General features: G+C 47.5%; 1 protein-coding gene across 1 annotated transcript in view; it reads left to right on the forward strand.

The window, feature by feature from the left end:
- The first annotated feature begins 18,794 nt into the window (after positions 1–18,794).
- The window catches only part of EFHC2 (EF-hand domain containing 2), a 150,792-nt gene continuing 150,012 nt past the window's right edge, over positions 18,795–19,574 (forward strand). Inside the window, exon 1 of the mRNA XM_008153057.3 lies at positions 18,795–18,830. Within this exon, the coding sequence (XP_008151279.1) occupies positions 18,795–18,830 (36 nt within the window). The remainder of the gene's footprint in view (positions 18,831–19,574) is intronic.

The following is a 19,574-nucleotide window of genomic DNA, read 5'->3' on the forward strand; positions in this document are numbered from 1 at the left end:
CCCTGAGCATGAAAGCACTTTTCCCAATGAATAGCATCTTATTTAAACAACAGCAGAAAAATAATCCAGGCTTTTGTTCACATTAGTTAACTACTTTTACTTGTGTTTTCCACTGTGTCTGTAGGAAGAAGGTAAGTAACTTACCAATGGGGGGGACCTAATTGGAGCCATTAAAGGTGTTTGTGTAAACCTCTGGTAAGTTTAGAAAGCAGGTGGGGGAAGGAAGCATTGGATTTTATGGATTCTGAACAAAGTTGTGGGCCCTAACGTGCAAGGTTTCTTTGTAACTTCCGCCCACTGCATTCCAACTCCTCCAGGGGGGCTGACCAATCTAGCTTGCTTCTTGAACACTGGTTTGTTTATTTCTTGGCTGATGGGGAAGAGGCTGGCCTTCCAGCCTAGCATTGCCCTTTGGTAAGATTAGGTTGGCAACAAATACGAAAGACCCCTGAGAGGCAGTGCATAAAACGATTCCAGAAGTAAACAAGCATGCTGTGTAAAAGTAATGGTAATAAAAATGGAAAGGAGAGCCCACAGCTTTGGGCCCAGCAATACTTGAGATTACCGATGCCTGCTTCTTGCGCAAGTACCACAGCTCTCAAATGCAGTGATTGAGTGGGAAGGAGAAACAGTGGTTGGATGAGATATTTTAAGATCTGCAAGGCTGTACTGAGTGTACTTTTTCTTTTAAACTTTTTTTTTATTGTGAAGTACAACACAGAAAAATGCACAAAGGATCATAGAATGAATAGCAAGAAATAAACATATTACCACTTGAAAAGCATCCCCCTTGACTAGTTGCCAGATTCAGCAAATAAAAACATATCCCCAATATTGCATGGGACCCACTTATATTAAAAGACTAGAGGCCCAGTGTATGAAAATTCATGCACTGGAGGAGGGGTCCCTCAGCCCGGCCTGCCCCCTCTCACAGTCCAGGAGCCCTCAGGGGCGGGTGACCCTGCGATCAGGGGAAGGTGATGCCCCATCACACCTCTGCTGCTGTCACTGCTGTCAGCGCAAGCATCGACCAGCCCTGGTTATCTGAGTCTCAGGCCAGCCTTGGGCAGCTGGGGGGCTAAGGGGACTGGGCACTGCCATCTTGTGGCTGTGGGCACCACCATCTTTAGGGCGGGGCAGTCAATTAGCATATTCCCTCCTTATTGGCTGTGGGTGCTGCCATCTTTGAGGGAGGGGCAGTCAATTAGCATATTCCCTCCTTATTGGCTGTGGGTGCCACCATCTTGATGACAGTATGAGGGTCAATTAGCATATTCCCTCTTAATTAGATAGGATTATTTATTGTTCATCTGATTTCAGAGAGGAAGGAAGAGGGAGAGAGAGATAGAAACATCAATGATGAGAGAGAATCATTTATCGGCTGGCTCCTGCACACCCCCTACTGGGGATTGAGCCCACAACCCAGGTAAATGCCCTTGGCCGGAATCGAACCTGGGACCCCCAGTCTGCAGGCTGACGCTCTATCCCTTGAGCCAAACTGGCTAGGGCTATTTATTTATTTTTTAATTTTAATTTTATGTTTCAATTACAGTTTCCATTCAATATTATTATGTATTAGTTTCAGCTGCACAGCATAGTGGTTAGACAATCATGTACTTTACAGTGTCCCACCTGATATTTCCAGTACTCACGTGACAGCATACATAGTTATTACAATACTAGTGGCCCGGTGCATGAAATTTATGCACTGGGGGGGGGTGTCTCTCAGCCCAGCCTGCACCCACTCCAATCTGGGACCCCTTGGGGGATGTCCGACTGCCGGCTGTCAGACATCCCGCTCACAATCCGGGACTGCTGGCTCCTAACCGCGCGCCTGCCTGCCTGCCTGCCTGATTGCCCCTAACCACTGCTGCATGCCAGCCTGATCACCCCCTAACCACTCCCAGCCAGCCTGATCCATGCCTAACTGCTCCCCTGCCATCATGATTGCCCTCAACTGCCATTCCCTGCCATCCCAATCGCCCCTAACTGCCCTCCCCTGCCAGCCCAGTCAACCCTAACTGCCCTCCCCTGCTGGCCTGCTCACTCCTAATTACTATGAGTACCAGGCCTGCGGAGGAGGGCAATTGGCGGAGACCAGGCCTGCTGTGGAGGGCAGTTAGGGGCGACCAGGTCGGCAGGGAAGGGCAGTTGGGGGCAACCGGGCCAGCAGGGGAGAGCAGTTAGGGGCGACCAGGCTGGCAGGGGAGGGCAGTTGGGGGGAACCAGGCCTTCAGGGGAGGGCAGTGAGGGGCAACTATGCTGGCAGGGGAGAGCAGTTGGGGGGGACCAGGCCAGCAGGGAAGGGCAATTAGGAGTGAGCAGGCCAGTAGGGGAGGGCAGTTAGGGTTGACTGGGCTGGCAGGGGAAGGCAGGGGAGTTAGGGGCGATTGGGGCAACCAGGCCTGCAGGGAAGGGAGGGCAGTTGGTGGGACCAGGCCTGCAGGGGAGGGCAGTTAGGGGCAACTGGGCTGGCAGGGGAGAGGAGTTGGGGGTGACCAGGCCTGCAGGGAAGGGAGGGCATTTGTGGGGACCAGGTGTGCAGGGGAGGGCTATTGGGGGTGACCAGGCTGGCAGGGGAGGGCAGTTGGGGGCGACCAAGCCTGCAGGGAAGGGAGGGCAGTTGGGGGTGACCAGGCATGCAGGGAAGGGCTATTGGCGGTGACCAGGTCGGCAGGGGAGGGCAGTTAGGGGCTACTGGGCCAGCAGGGGAGGGCAGTTGGGGTCGACCAGGCCTGCAGGGAAGGGAGGGCAGTTGGGGGAAACCAGGCCTGCAGGAGAGGGCAGTTAGGGGCAACTGGGCTGGCAGGGGAGAGGAGTTGGGGGTGACCAGGCCTGCAGGGAAGGGAGGGCAGTTGGGGGGACCAGGCCTGCAGGGGAGGGCAGTGAGGGGCAACTATGCTGGCAGGGGAGAGCAGTTGGGGGGGACCAGGCCAGCAGGGAAGGGCTATTGACGGTGACCAGGCTGGCAGGGGAGGGAAGTTAGGGGTGACCAAGCCTGCAGGGAAGGGAGGGCAGTTGTGGGGGACCAGGCATGCAGGGAAGGGCTATTGGCGGTGACCAGGCTGGCAGGAGAGGGCAGTTGGGGGTGACCAAGCCTGCAGGGAAGGGAGGGCATTTGTGGGGGACCAGGCATGCAGGGAAGGGCTATTGGCGGTGACCAGGCCAGCAGGGGAGGGCAGTTAGGGGCGACTGGGCCAGCAGAGGAGGGCAGTTGGGGTGACCAGGCCTGCAAGGAAGGGAGGGCAGTTGGGGGAAACCAGGCCTGCAGGGGAGGGCAGTTAGGGGCAACCAGTCTGGCAAGGGAGGGCAGTTGGGGGCGACCAGGACTGCAGGGGAGGGCAGTGAGGGGCAACTATGCTGGCAGGGGAGAGCAGTTGGGGGGACCAGGCCAGCAGGGAAGGGCAATTAGGAGTGAGAAGGCCAGCAGGGGAGGGCAGTTAGGGTTGACTGGGCTGGCAGGGGAGGGCAGGGGAGAGCAGGGGAGTTAGGGGTGATTAGGACGACCAGGCCTGCAGGGAAGGGAGGGTAATTGGTGGGACCAGGCCTGCAGGGGAGGGCAGTTAGGGGCAACTGGGCTGGCAGGGGAGAGGAGTTGGGGGTGACCAGGCCTGCAGGGAAGGGAGGGCAGTTGGTGGGACCAGGCCTGCAGGGGAGGGTTATTGGGGTGACCAGGCTGGCAGGGGAGGACAGTTGGGGGCGACCAATCCTGCAGGGAAGGGAGGGCAGTTGTGGGGGACCAGGCATGCAGGGAAGGGCTATTGGCGGTGACCAGGCCGGCAGGGGAGGGCAGTTAGGGGCGACTGGGCCAGCAGGGGAGGGCAGTTGGGGGCGACCAGGCCTGCAGGGAAGGGAGGGCAGTTGGGGGAAACCAGGCCTGCAGGGGAGGGCAGTTAGGGGCAACCAGTCTGGCAAGGGAGGGCAGTTGGGGGTGTCCAGGCCTGCAGGGAAGGGTGGGCAGTTGGGGGGACCAGGCTTGGCAGGGGAGGGCAGTTAGGGGCAACTGGGCCAGCAGAGGAGGGCATTTGGGGTTACCAGGCTGGCAGGGGAGGGCAAGTTGGGAGGGACCAGGCCTGCAGGGTAGGGCAGTTGTGGGGGACCAGGCCTGCAAGGGAGGGCAGTTGGGGGCACCTGGGCCTGCAGGGAAGGGAGGACAGTTGGGGTGACCAGGCCTGCAGGGGAGGGCAATTAGGGGTGACCAGGCCAGCAGGGGAGGGCAGTGAGGGGCAACTATGCTGGCAGGGGAGGGCAGTTGGGGGGACCAGGCCTGCAGGGGAGGGCAATTAGGAGTGAGCAGACCAGCAGGGGAGGGCAGTTAGGGTTGACTGGGCTGGCAGGGGAGGGCAGGGGAGTTAGGGGCTATTGGGGCGACCTGGCCTGCAGGGAAGGGAGGGCAGTTGGTGGGACCAGGCCTGCAGGGGAGGGCAGTTAGGGGCAACTGGGCTGGCAGGGGAGAGGAGTTTGGGGTGACCAGGCCTGCAGGGAAGGGAGGGCATTTGTGGGGACCAGGTGTGCAGGGGAGGGCTATTGGGGGTGACCAGGCTGGCAGGGGAGGACAGTTGGGGGCAACCAATCCTGCAGGGAAGGGAGGGCAGTTGGGGGCAACCAGGCATGCAGGGAAGGGCTATTGGCGTTGACCAGGCTGGCAGGGGAGGGCAGTTAGGGGCGACTGGGTCAGCAGGGGAGGGCAGTTGGGGGTGACCAGGCCTGCAGGGAAGGGAGGGCAGTTGGGGGAAAACAGGCCTGCAGGGCAGGGCAGTTAGGGGCAACCAGTCTGGCAAGGAAGGGCAGTTAGGGGGAACCAGGCCTGCAGGGTAGGGCAGTTAGGGGCTACCAGGCAGGCAGGGGAGGACAGTTGGGGGGAACCAGGCTTGCAGGGGAGGGAAATTTGGGGCAACCAGGCCTATAGAGGAGTGCAGTTGAGGGACCAGGCTGGCAGGGGAGGGCAGTTGGGGGGGACCAGGCCTGCAGGGGAGGGCAGTTGGGGCAACTGGGCTGGCAGGGGAGAGCAGTTGGGGGCGACCAGGCCTACAGGGAAGGCAGGGCAGTTGGGGGAGACCAGGTTTGGCAGGGGAGAGCCTGGCCCCCCTACTGCCATCCCCTGTAGGCCTGGTCTCCCCCACAACTGCTCTCCCCTGCCAGCATAGTTGCCCATAACTGCCCTCCCCTGCAGGCCTGGTCCCCCCAACTGCCCTCCCCTGCCAGACTAGTTGCCCCTAACTGCTCTCCCTTTCTGGCCCAGTCACCCACATCTGCCCTCCCCTGCAGGCCTGATCCCCCCAACTGTCCTCCCTTCCCTGCAGGCCTGGGTGACCCCAACTGCCTTCCCCTGCAGACCTGGTTCCCCCAACTTCCCTCGCCTACTGGCCCAGTTGCCCCTAACTGCCCTCCCCTGCCAGCCTGGTCACCCAAACTGCTCTCCCCTCCTTCCCCAGTTGCCCCTAACTGCCCTCTCCTGCAGGCCTGGTCCCCCCCTCAACTGTCCTCCCCTGCCAAGCCTGGTTTCCCCCAACTGCCCTCCCTTCCCTGCTGGCCCGGTTGCCCCCATCTGCCCTCCCCTGCCGGCCTGGTCAACCCTAACTGCCCTCCCCTGCTGGCCTGGTCCTCCCAAATGCTCTTTCCTGCCAGTGCAGTTGGCCCTAACTGCCCTCCCCTGCAGGCTTGGTCCCCCCAACTGCCCTCCCCTGCCAGCCTAGTCATCCCTAATTGCTCTCTTCTTCAGGCCCAATCGCTCACAACTGCCCTCCCCTGCTGGCCATCTTGTGGTGGCCATCTTGTGTTAGGGCGTCATGGTCAATTTGCATATTACCTCTTTATTATATAGGATTAGAGGCCTGGTGCACGAATTTGTGCATAGTTGGGGTCCCTCTACCTGGCTGGCAATTGGGGCCGATTAGGGCATCTCCCGCAGTCCCAATCAGGATTGGTTGGCCCCAGGGGAGGGACTGCAGGAGATTGGCTATGGGAGTGCACTGACCCCCAGGGGGCAGCTCCTGCATTGAGTGTCTTCCCCCTGGTGGTCAGTGTGCAACATAGCGACTAGTGGACTGGTCGTTTGGTGGTTCAGTCACTCAGTTGCTTAGGCTTTTATATATATAGATTGTTAACTATATTCTCTATGCTGTACTTTATGTCCCCATGATGGTTTTGTAACTACCAATCTGTACTTCTCAATCTTTTCACCTTTTTCACCCAGTCCCCCTACCTCCCTCCTCTCTGGCAACCATCAGTCTGTTTTCTGTGTCCATGACTCTGTTTTTATTTTAATTCTGTTTATTTATCTTTCTCTTACTGACTTGTTTCACTTAGCATAATACTCTCTAGGTCCATCTTGATGGTGTTTTTAAAGAGTACTTTTTCCTTTATTTTAGTGCTTTTTGTTTCCTATTTAAGAAATAGTTCCTTGCACCAAGGTCATGATGATATTTTCCTGTGTTTTTTTTTTTTTTTTGAAATCTTGTTATTTTTTGCCTTTCATGTTTAGATATATACTCTAACTATCAGGCAGATTACTTTAATGCTGATCAGGAAATTCATGATTGGCTGGTTCAAGATTCTATTTTTGGGAGAGCCAAAACTATAATTAAATTTCAGTTTGGCAACATGGGGCTTAGCATGAGCGACTCCATTTTGGGTCTGTTGTCTTGTCTTCAATACATTTTTGAAGGCCAACTCTTTCTCTACTTCTCTGCGAAGCTTGGTTTGTCATAAATTAAATATCTAAATATGTTTGGGTCTGCTTCTAGACTCGTGAGTGTATTTGAAAAATTATTTATTTACTTTATGCCTCAGATCAATAGTCATGTGCACGTGAGACAAAGAGAGAGGGAGAAGGAGAGGAATTAGGGAATGACAGTATACTTACTAGATACCGTGGATGGTCATTCAACAAATCAGTATTTATATATTGAGTATCCTAGTATGTGCCCAAGTTAGGTGGCTGCATTTAAACAATTATTGCACTTGTCTTGGGACTAAATGTGATATGTGTTGCTACAAAATTAATATTACTTTAAAAACTTGTACTTGGTTAAAAGATTGAATGTTCTCTGGCATAGACTGGTCAGAAAGTCATTAAAGCCCAATCTGGCCTTTTTATCACTTCTCTCCCTCCCCTGCCTCAATTATAGAGCCTTGCTTGCTGAATTAAATTATCAAGTGAAAAATGTTGGACTCCCGGAGATAGTATAATTACTGGCTGTTTGGGTTTCAAGTTATAACACAAGCTAACTTTTACTGCTTTTTCTCAGAAATTAAAAAAGAGTGTGTTTTCTCCCTTAATTAGCTGCTGGTTTCTGTCCACAGCTAGCTGATGTGCAACCTATACTTCTATCTCTAAAATACAAGAAGTATTGTGCTTTCTAAAATATAAGCATGCCTACCTCTGATGACATTACATTTGGTGTGAATTAATTGAAAACCTTTGGGAAAGATCACAACTAAATTCCAGACTCAGTATCTTTTCCCAGCAATTTACATGCTGGATTTCTATCCAGCTAAGAGAATCTCAGGCATATTGTCAAAAACGATAGGATATTAAAGTTAAAAGGTACATTTCTAGTCAAAGCTGACAATCCTTTCTCCAGTATTTTGGACAGATGGTTGTATTGCTGATCCTGAAAGCCTCTAATGAATAATGAGGAGAACACTTTCTGCTTTTTATGAAGCTTACTTGCCACAATCTTTAGAGTAGTTATTGTAAATAGCCCATCATTGAATTTATAGTGAAACAACTGTTTCCTTAAGAAGAAAAAAAAATATTTGAATTTACAACAGTAAAATAAAACAAATTCAGGATCTCTCTCTTACAAAAAGGTTCAGGCAATACCTTGAAATTTATTTTTATCTAGACTAATATAAGCCTACATATTAATATACTAGTGGCCCAATGCACGAATTCGTGCACTGCTGGGGTTCCTTGGCCTGGCCAGCAATCGTATTGGGGCTGATTGGGGCTGATTGGTGATGGCTGCCCAGGGAGAGGGACCGCGGAAAGTTGGCTGGCCAAGGTAAGGGACCGCAGAGGGTTGGCTGTGGGAGCACACTGACCACCAGGGGACAGCTTGTGCATTGAGCATCTGCCCCGTGGTGGTCAGTGTACATTATAGCTACCGGACAGTCATCCAGTCATCGGGTTGTCCAGTCGTAACGGTTGCTTAGGCTTTTATATATATAGATAGGGAAAATGGTTCTCTGGGAAATTTACCAGCAATTTAAATGATAAACACCTGAAAGAGAAAAGCACTATGAATAAAATACATAGTACACATTATTGACTTCATTATGTGATGTTAGATAAGTCAATTTAAATTTAGCTCAATGACAAATATAATAATAAAAGTCACTTTATTCACAAGTTGGAGGGTTTTCCCAATCTAGAATTCTGCCTACAGATTGTTGGTTATGTTCTTAGTGGTTAGTTCCATTGCCTTAAAATAACTGCATCAGGTCCAAACACCTTAACCTGACAGCCTAGGCCATTAGAGTTTGCCACTTACTTTGTGCATGTAAGCAATTTAATGAATCATGACAAACTTTGAAATGAGAATAGAATAAAAAAAATCAGAATGTATTATTCTTTTATAAAAATAAATCTTTATTGTTCATATTATTACAGTTGTTCCTCCTTTTTCCTCCCATAGCTCCCCTCCACCTGGTTCCCACCCCACCCCATGCCCTTCCCCCCTCCCCCCCACTGTCCTCGTCCATAGGTGTAAGATTTTTGTCCAGTATCGTCCTGCATTCCCCACATCCCCTTCCCTCAGATAATTATCAGTCCACTCCCTTTCTATGCCCCTGATTCTATTATATTCACGTTTATTCTCTTCTTCAGATTTTTTATTCACTTGATTTTTAGAGTCACTTGTTGATAAATATGTATTTGTTGTCACTTTGTTGTTCATAATTTTTATCTTTACCTTTTTCTTCTTCCTTTTCTTAAAGAATACCCTTCAGCATTTCATATAATACTGGTTTGGTGTTGATGAACTCCTTTAGCTTTTTCTTATCTGTGAAGCTCTTTATCTGCCCTTCAATTCTGAATGATAACTTTGCTGGGTAGAGTAATTTCGGTTGTAGGTTCTTGCTGTTCATCACTTTGAATATTTCTTGCCACTCCCGTCTGACCTGCACAGTTTCTGTTGAGAAATCAGCTGACAGTCATATGGGTACTCCCTTGTTGTTCTCTTGCTGCTTTTAACATTCTCTCTTTGTCTTTTGCCCTTGGCATTTTAATTATGATATGTCTTAGTGTGGTCCTCTTTGGATTCTTTTTGTTTGGGGTTCTCTGTGCTTCCTGGACTTGTAAGTCTATTTCTTTCCCCAGGTAGGGGAAGTTTTCTGTCATTATTTCTTCATATAGGTTTTTAATATCTTACTCTCTCTCTTCTTCTGGCACCCCCATAATTCGGATATTGGTACGCTTGAAATTGTCCCAGAGGCTCCTTACACTATCTTCATATTTTTGGATTCTTTTTTCTTTTTTCTTTTATGGCTGGGTGTTTTTTGCTTCTTCATATTTCAAATCTTTGACTTGATTCTGGGGATCCTCTAGTCTGCTGTTGAGCTCTGTATATTATGCTTTATTTCAGTCAGTGTATGCTTAATTTCTGATTGGTCCTTTTTCATATCCTCGAGGGTGTCACTAAATTTCTCAGAGGTTTCTAGAAGATTCTTGAGTAACCTTATAACCATGGTTTTGAACTCTATATCCAGTAGTTTGCTTTCCTCCATTTCTTTCATTTGTGACATTTTTCTTTGTCTCCACATTTTGGCTGCTTCCCTGTGTTGATAGAGTGGCTTTGTGTGCTAGGTGTCCTATAGGGCCCAGTGTCTCAGCCTCCCCAATCACCTGAGGTGGACGCTCTTGGTGCACCCCTTTGTGGGCTGTGTGCACAGTCTTGTTGTAGTTAAGCCTTGATTGCTGTTGGTATCACTGGGAGGAATTGACCTCCAGGCCAATTGGCTGTGAGGACCAGCTGTGTCTACAATGGAAGAACTGCTGTGCTGGAGATAGCCTTAAGGGGCAGGACTTGCTTCAGTGGGGCTTTGGTGCTCATTGAGTCTATCCCTTGAGTGTGTCACTTATGAATATGAAGAGTTGTAAACTAGTTTGGTCTCACACTGACCCCTGGGTACACTGGCTCTTGGATCTCCAAGGAGGTGCAAAGTCAGCCATTGCCTGAGGCCACCCAGCAGGAGCTACAGGGAGATCTGCAGATTCCTCCTCTTTGTTTGGGGTTTGGAAGTGCCCAGATGAGGCCCAACTGTGAAGCAAGGCAGGCTGCTACTGCTGGGCCTTGGGCCTTCTTTTGGAAGCTTTGGAGCTCTCTGACCCAGCTGCAGTTTGTTAGGTTTTAGGCTGCAAAAGGACAGGCCATTCATATGCAAAACCCGCTGCGCACAGCTTGGGTGGGGTTGTAAATTGGGTGGGGCGGGGTCTCAGGGAATCACCAGGGTGTAGCAAACAGCAATGGCTGCCAGTCAGCCCTGCCCAAGAGAGGTCCTTGGGTCTCTGTGTCCCACGGCCCCATGCAAGAACAATGATCGCTGTGAGCACCTCTGAGAGAAAGCCGCCCTTGTGTTCTGGCCAATGCCAGACAGTCCAGTTTCTCCCTGTATGAGTCTGGGTCCCCAGAGTCTCGCCCGGAATGGGAGTTCAGAGCAATCGGGAGCTTGTATCTCCCTCCCAATTGAATAAAACAACAGCACACCCAGTTGCCAGCCTGTTTCACATGCCTCCGTACCTCCACACTTCCACACCTCCGCACCTCCTACCATTCTCAATGCACTTTTCTCTTTCCTTCTAGTTGTATAACTTTCACTCAGCCAGCTTTCCTGTAGTTCTGGATGATATTTGTTTTGTCTTTTAGTTGTAGTTTTGATGTGGTTGTGAGTGGCAAGTACCTATGTTGCCATCTTGGTTGTTCTCCCCAGAATGTATTATTCTTGTGAAGGATAAGTACTGTTTCAAGAACTTTGGTTTCTTTCACATGTGTGCATGTGAACTGGGTTGCACCAAAATCTATTTGTTATTGTGGTTGTAGTCAGAGTTTAAAAACCGTTTCTCACTAGAGCCATCTTACCAATTCTTGCCTCTGTTTTAAATTCAGATCTTCAACTTCCTTAAAAAACCAAATGTGGCTGTCATTGTTTAGGAAGCCTCAACAGATCCTATTAACCATTTCAAAGTTACAATTCAGTGACATTTAGTGCAGTCACAGTGTTTTGCAACTATCAGCTCTAACTACTTCTAAGACATTTTCACTACCCTGAATCTCAATCTTTTACCCCAATGGAAACTTTGAAGTGATTTTCAAGCCTCAGGGAACTCCTGTGTAAAAATGATTTCTATAGCCAATGGTATCTTAGTACAACCCATGAGTTGTAGATATATCTCTTTTGAGTAAAGAGTAATAGTTTTCTGTGGATTTGTTGATTTTGGTCAACTTATTCACCTACTATGTGTGATTTCCCTTTGCCACAATAGATATAAACTCTAATGCAAGTGGCAGTATAGTAGAAGGAACTGTAAGGTGTTGTTTTTTCCTTATGGTAAAATTTTCTACTTGACATTTTCCCCTTATTGGAATAGGCCCAAGAATCCTCTAATAGTTTCTATTATAGAGGGTGCTATTAGATGTGAGATATAGTGTAGCATATGAGCAAGAGTAGGCTTTCCTCCTATTTAAAACTAAAAATGATTTGTAGCCATCTTTTCTTTTTTAAAAAAACATATTTTTATTGATTTTTTACAGAGAAGAGAAGGTGAGGAGGCGGAGGGGTGGGAGAGAACCATTGATTGGGTTGCCTTCTGTACATGCAACCCAGGTATGTGCCCTCACCCAGGAATCAAACTGTCAACTTTTTGGTGCACAGGATGACTCTCAAACAACTGAGCCACCCAGGCCAGCCTAGTTGGCTTTTCTTGAGAAACAAATAAGTAGTTAAGCTTAGGTTACCTTTCTTTTCTTTTTTAATTTTAATTTTTTGTTAATTCTCACTCGAGGACACCTTTCCATTGATCTTTAGAGAGAGTGCAAAGAAGTAGGGAGAGAGAGAGAGAGAGAGAGAGAGAGAGAGAGAGAGAGAGAGAAACATCGATGTGAGAGAGACACATTGATTGGTCGCCCCCTGCACACGCCCCAACCATGTATAAAATTCTTAAGGCAGCATAATACATTTCTGTTAAATAGCTGTTTTAATCCAAGATAGGATTTACTTTTTTAAAAAGTCAGCTCAGTTGATTTAATTTAAATAAAGATTGTGAATTCATTTTAATTAATGCTGCTCACAACATGAAAAAATATAAATATTCATAGCAGTATTTTTTATAATAACCAAAAGATGGAAACAACCCAAATGCCCATCAGTAAAATGTGTTATATCCATACAATGGAATATTATTTGGCTATATGAAGAAATGAAATACTGGTATATGTACAACATAGATGAACCTCAAAAACATGCTACAAACAATATGCAAAGACTGTAGATTGTATGATCTAATTTATGTGAAATGTGCAGAATAGGCAAATCTATAGAGACAAAAATATATTAATGGTTGCCTAGACCTATGTGGGGTAAGGAAAAAAATGGGAAGTGACTGCTAAAGGTATGGGGTACCTTTATGGAATGATGGAAGTGTTCTAAAATTAGATTATGGTGATGATTACATAACATGGTAATTATAGTAAACTCTATTGAATTGGATATTTTAGATGGGTAAGCTTTATAATATACTATAGGCCTGGTGCAAGAAATTTGTGCACGGGGGCAGGGGTGTCCCTCAGCCTGGCCTGCACCCTCTCCAATCTGGGACCCCTTGGGGGATGTCCGATTGCCAGTTTAGGCCCGATCCCTCTCACAATTCGGGACTGCTGGCTCCTAACTGCTCGCCTGCCTGCCTGATTGCCCCTAACTGCTCCCCTGCCGGTTTGATTGATGCCTAACTGCTCCCCTGCTGGCCTGATCACCCCCAACTGCCCTACCCTGCCGGCCTGATCTCGCCCCCAACTGCCCTCCCCTGCTGGCCTCATCTTGCCCCCAATTGCCCTCCCCTGCAGGCCTGGTGACCCCAACTGCCCTCCCCTGCTGGCCATCTTGTGGTGGCCATTTTGTGATGACATCACACAAGGTTGTGACACCACTTAGGCTTTTCTTCTATAGGATAAGTTATACCTCATTAAAACTGTGTGTGTGTGTGTGTGTGTGTGTGTGTGTGTGTGTGTGTGTGTGTGTAAATAAAACCCTCAGCGACCATTTGACCAGTTATGATGTACACTGACCACCAGCGGGAAGACGGGTTCCAGATGCTGGGCTCATGACTGGTGAGTGCAGCTGCAGCAGTGTGAGCCTCTCCCGCCTCCGCCAGCAGAGCTACCAAGTGGCAGGCGCAGTGGGGCCAAGATGAGCGGGAGTGGTGTGGTGCCTGGCCCAGGCTCGGGCTCCTCCCCATCCAACTGTTCCTTCATGCACTACTACCTACCCCGAGGATTCCTGGATTGTGAGAGAGCACAAGCCAGGCTGAGGGACCCCACCAGTGCATGAATTCTTGCACCAGGCCCCTAGTTAATAAATAGCTAAAGATAGGAGTTGGTAGGGAATTGCTGGGCAGACAAACAATAGGTATTTATGATGTTGGTTCACAAAATGGTATTGATTTAAAGTATTCTGTTACTTGTTCCCATTATTATTGAAATGTCCTTGAAAATCACATTATTTCAGACCAGGCCACTTCTTTTTTAAAGTATATATATTTTTATTGATTTCAGAGAGGAAGGAAGAGGGAGAGAGAGAGAGAGACATTCATCATGAGAGAGAATCATTGATTGGCTGCCTCCTGCACACCCTCTACTGAGGATAGAGCCCGCAACCCAGGCATGTGCCTTTGACTGGAGTCGAACCCAGGGCCCTTTAGTCTGCAGGCCAATGCTCTATCCCCTGAGCCAAAACAGGGCGACCAGGCCACTTCTTGAAGCTGCCATTATAGTTTGGAAACGAGATAATATTCAATGGGTTCAGAAATCAGGGTCACTTTGCCTGTTCAGGGAATCAAACATCTAACTTTGCTCACTTTTGTATTCTGTCCTGAACTTCATAGCTTTACCACTTAGGATACTTTTGGCTATAAGTAACAGAATACCTGACTAACAGTGGCTTAAGCCAAATTAATGATCTCATATGACAGGAACTCTAGAGCCCTAACTGGTTTGGCTCAGTGGATAGAGCATTGGCCTAAGTACTGAAGGGCCCCAGGTTTGATTCTGGTCAAGGGCACATGCTGGGGTTGTGGGCTTGATCCCCAGTGGAGGGGCTTGCAGGAGGCAGCTGATCAATGATTCTCTTTCATCATTGATGTTTCTATCTCTCTCTCCCTTCCTCTCTGAAGTCAATAAAAATATATTTGGGGAAAAAAAGAACTCTAGCGGGTGGCAGTGTCAGGTTTAAGCAGTGGCTGATGAATGTCATAAAGGACTCAGTCTCTTTTTATCCCTCCATTTTGCTATCTTCAGAACAACTTCTCATAACCATGTTCAAGATGAGCAGGAAGGAAAGGGAGAGAGAAAGGCTCTCATATCAGAAAACAAAATGGTTCCCAGCACCCCAGTTAGTTTCTGCCTCCCACCTTCTTATCTAAAATTGAGTCACATGGCTATCCTTTGCTATAAGGGGCGTTGGGAACTTGATTTTTCGCTGTGTATTTTTGGATCTGGGAAAGAGTAAAGAGAGTAAATAATGGCTGTTGGGAGCCAGCAAACTTTGCCACACCAGCCACAGACTCAGTACGTGAGTCTAGATGCTCTTTTCAGCCTTAGCATCCCTTTCTTAAAAACTTTTTGTTTGTGTTTTGTAATTATACAAGTGACGCATGAGTACATTATAATGGAAAACAAATGTAATACCCCATTTAAACTGGTATGCTCACTGTCTGTCCTTTGAATATATTTTGGACTTTTCCACTCAATTATTGGTTTACTTACCCACTTCCCTGACAGCATGCTCTTCCTCTTTCCATACAGATCTTAGCCTTCCCTGGAAACATTTTTAAAAAATATATTTTATTGATTTTTTTTTTTTTAACAGAGAGGAAGGGAGAGGGATAGAGAGTTAGAAACATCAATGAGAGTGAAACATCAATCAGCTGCCTCCTGCACACACCCTACTGGGGATGTGCCCACAACCAAGGTACATGCCCTTGACCGGAATCTAACCTGGGACCCTTCAGTCTGCAGGCTGACGCTCTATCCACTGAGCCAAACTGGTTAGGGCCAAAATACATATTTCTTGTTTTAGGAAGAGTGAATATAAAAGAGGAAGAAAGTCATTTGCTTATGAAGTGTCCTGGACAGCATGAAGATGTACCATGCACAATGCAACTCAAACTGTCTCTGGGGCCTATTGTGCCATGCAGAGAGACATTGCTCTTTTCCTTGTTGGTTTACAGTTTGGCTTTTTTCCAGAAGCATCATATTTTTCTCTGAGCTTTCATCAGACAGGACCCCTTAGTAAACCAGTCTCCCAACAACAGGATTATGGATACGCACTAGTGCAAATGCAAAGGGATTTCTTGGGTTATTTCCTGAGTTTATCATGTTCCTACAGTTGTAGAAAGGGCAGAACCAGCTGTGTGTGTGTGTGTGTGTGTGTGTGTGTGTGTGTGTGTGTGTGTGTATAACTCTCCAAAGCAAAGGGAAGGGAGAGGTGAGCATTTTTACTTCATTAATCGGGCCTTAGAATACCTGAATTTGACCTGGTAACTCAACTGTGACAAAGTAACCAGCTTGGCCAGTTATGTATTTGGCATCCCAAAGGAGGGAATGGTCGCAATTGCTAGAGTGTGGGGGGTGATAAGGTCAATTCACATAGCTTAATGTTTGATTTAGACTGTGTTTTCTTCTTCACATGAGCTTGGTAATTGAAACAGAGATGTTTGTTTGACAATTTATAGGGCTATTTCCATCTCATTTTTGTTGAGACTAGTCATTTATTGCTTATGTGTTCATGTTCATACTTAATACTTTGTGAAAGGCACCTGAGTGGGACCTCTTCCTAGTTATCAAGCAAAGTGGACTCTCTCTTTCCTTTTATTGGTGCTTAAACTTTTTATTGAGATCATTGTAAAGTCACAAGCAGTAAGAGATAATACAGAAAGATCCTGTGTATCCTTTATCCAGTTTTCCATTGGTAACATTTTACAAAACTATAGTATAATAACATAACTAGGATATTAACATTAACATAATCCACCAATCTTATTCAGATTTCCCCAGTTTTACTTGTACTAGACTCAATCCCTTAAAAGCAGGACAGATATTAGTACTATAGAATGCCCTTTACAGCCACCAGCAGTGTGTATAAATTAGTCTAATTTGTACATTTCACCACGTGTAGGTTACTGCAACCATCACAACAGTGAAGATATAGAATGTTTCCAGTATCACAAAGATTCTTCCTGCTACCCTTTTATAACCATATCTATCTTCCCATCACCCCTACCCCCATTACCCCACCACAACATCCCTCACTTCTGGCAACCACTAATTTACTTTCCATGTCTAAAATATTATTATTTTGAAATGTTATATAAATAGAAAAATAGAATCATAAACTACGCACCTCTTGGGATTATTATTTTTTCATTTGGCATAATTCCCTGGAGATTTATCCAGGTAGCTGTGTGTATCAATTTTTCATTCATTTTTATTGCTGAGTAGTAGTCTATGTATGTACACAGTTTCTTTACTGCAAGTAATGGCATACCTGACTAATAGAAGTTTAAGCAAGCAAGGATTTATTTATTTTTCCTCCCAAGCAGGAAGTCTGGAGGTGGGTGGTTGCTGGCATACAATTAAAGTCTCATCTTGGTCTGAGCTAGCATCCTGCCCATGATCCCAATGTAGCTACTGTAGCTCTAGGCATCATGTATGCATCTTAAGGCAAGAAGAGGAGAGCTAGGGGCAGCGTCACCTGCATTTGTCCCTTGGCTTGAGAGGACAAAAGCCTTTTCCAGAACAGACTTCTGAAAAGGAGGTGAGGACACAAGTGGAGTATTTAGCATTTTCTTAGTTATAAATGGTGACTGGCAATGGAGAAGAAATCTGGGAATGGATGTACTAATCAGCTACAATGAGCCAGTGATTTTAATCGACTCTTAAGGAAGTCTTTAGCATTCTTTTTATTGACTGGTGGTTTGAGTTGAATTATTTAGAGAAAAAAAATCAGAGTTTTTGAGGAAGGGGCTACATATCTCTCTGGATCTTGTTGATTTAAATTGTATTTTCCACTCTACTGATTTAAGTACATTATCTATAATAATAAAAGGGTATTTGCTAATTAGACCAGATGTCCTTCATGATGAAGCCAGGGCGGAGGGAAACAGCCTGGGTCCCTGGTGCGGAGGGAAGCCAGAGCTAGAAGCCGGGGAAAGGAAGGCCTACTCTTGCACGAATTTTCGTGCACCAGGCTTCTAGTTAAATATATAAAATGAATCTTTTTTTAAAAAAATATATTTTATTGATTTTTACAGAGAGGAAGAGAGAGGGATAGAGAGTTAGAAACATCGATGAGAGAGAATCATCGATCAGCTGCCTCCTGCACACCCCCTACTGGGGATGTGCCCGCAACCAAGGTACATGCCCTTAACCGGAATCGAACCCGGGACCTTTCAGTCCACAGGCCGACGCTCCATCCACTGAGCCAAACCGGTTTTGGCTATAAAATGAATCTTATTGTTATATTTAGTTGATGGCTAAGAATCGTGAGCACAACACTTTTCAAAATTAGGTTTGGAAAGAGAAGAAAATTAGCTTAAAAATCTTTGAAGTTTTCTTTGACATGACTTTATTTTTACATTTGGGGTTTCTTTTTGAGTGATTTAGCTTCATTAATAAGTAATGATAATTTTCATGCTCTTATGGTACAGAGTTCTAAGATTTCACTATACTTGAAGCAATTTTGTTGTTATTTTCTCTGGGAGGGTCACAGTATTTGCTGAGTGACTTATTTTTCTCTATAAAAGTACACAAAGGGTAAAAAGAAAAAATGAATTTATAAAATAAATCTTACTTAATAATAGAGAAACATGTAAATTGACTGTACCTCCGCTATGCCCACAGCCAATCAGAGTGAGTATGAAAATTAACTCAACAAAGATGGCAGTTAATTTGCATATATACCTGGGTCCTGGGAACCTCCTCTGCAACCAGGTCACTCCCAGCCGGCCATCGGGCAGAGGCATTAGACTTGGGAAGGGGCTGAGCCTGCGATTGGAGGGGCGGGGGTGGGGTCCCCTTCCCAAGCCTAAAGCCTGGGGCGGAGGCTTTAGGCTTGGGAAGGGGCTGAACCTAAGATTGGAGGGAAGGGGGAAAAAATCAATGGAAACATATCCTCAGGTGAGGATAAAAAGAAAAATAAAGAAAGAAATGTCATATCCTATGAAAGACACATCTGGAAAATGCTTAAAGAAAGTTGTCATTTTTTCATGGGTGAAGGGACTGGAGTCTGTGTTGATGAAAATACCTTGGCAGCTGCAGTGACTGGCAGTGGCTGTAGCAGTGGGGTGATGGGGCTGGCGCCTTCCCCTGATCAGCCTGGTTGCCTCCCACAAAGGGAGGCCAGACTGTGGCTTAGGTCCACTTCCAATGGGGAGCGGGCCTAAGCTATCAGTAGGACATCCCCTGAGGGCTAACAGTATGTGAGAAGGGGCAGGCTGGGCTGAGGGACCCCTCCCCAGTGCACGAATTTTGTGCACCGGGCCCCTAGTATGATATAAAAGGAGAAATAATAAACTATTCATGGAACAGAAGCAAACTAGTCCCAAACCTGATCAGGTAAGAGGACCTAAGAATGATAGTTTTAGGTAATTCTACATTATATTTTCTATTACCTGCAAAAAGTAGTTAGAAATATATTGTTAACACATATTGAAATATAAATTATTGCTAGCTCTCTTCAGTCCCCAAATTTTCAATAACTGCTGGTGGCTGTAAAAGGCTTTCTACAGCACTCTCTAATATCTGTCCTGCTTTTAAGGGATCGAGTCTGGGTATACCAGGTCATGATGGTGGTCATTTTATTATTATACTAGCATTCCCGTTGCAGGAAAAATCCTGCAATAGGATTTCCTGCTGCACTCTACCCCGCCTCCACTCCGCCCTTGTCGCCCGCCCCGCCTTCTCCTCCAGCCCGCCTGCTTTTCCCTTCGCCCCTGGCCCCGCCTCCGCTCCACCCTTGTCGCCCGCCCCGCCTTCTCCTCCAGCCCGCCTGCTTTTCCCTTCGCCCCCGGCCCCGCCTCCGCTCCTCCCTTGTCGCCCGCCCCGCCTTCTCCTCCAGCCTGCCCGCGTTTCCCTTCGCCCCGGCCCGCCTCCGCCCCGCCCTTGTCGCCCGCCCCGCCTTCTCCTCCAGCCCGCCTGCTTTTCCCTTCTCCCCTGGCCCTGCCTCTGCTCCGCCCTTGTCACCCGCCCCGCCTTCTCCTCCAGCCCGCCCGCGTTTCCCTTCGCCCCCGGCCCGCCTCCACCCCGCCCTTGTCGCCCCGCCCCGCCTTCTCCTCCAGCCCACCTGCTTTTCCCTTCTCC

Source organism: Eptesicus fuscus, chromosome 1, assembly GCF_027574615.1.
Source record: "Eptesicus fuscus isolate TK198812 chromosome 1, DD_ASM_mEF_20220401, whole genome shotgun sequence".
Lineage (NCBI taxonomy): Eukaryota > Metazoa > Chordata > Mammalia > Chiroptera > Vespertilionidae > Eptesicus > Eptesicus fuscus.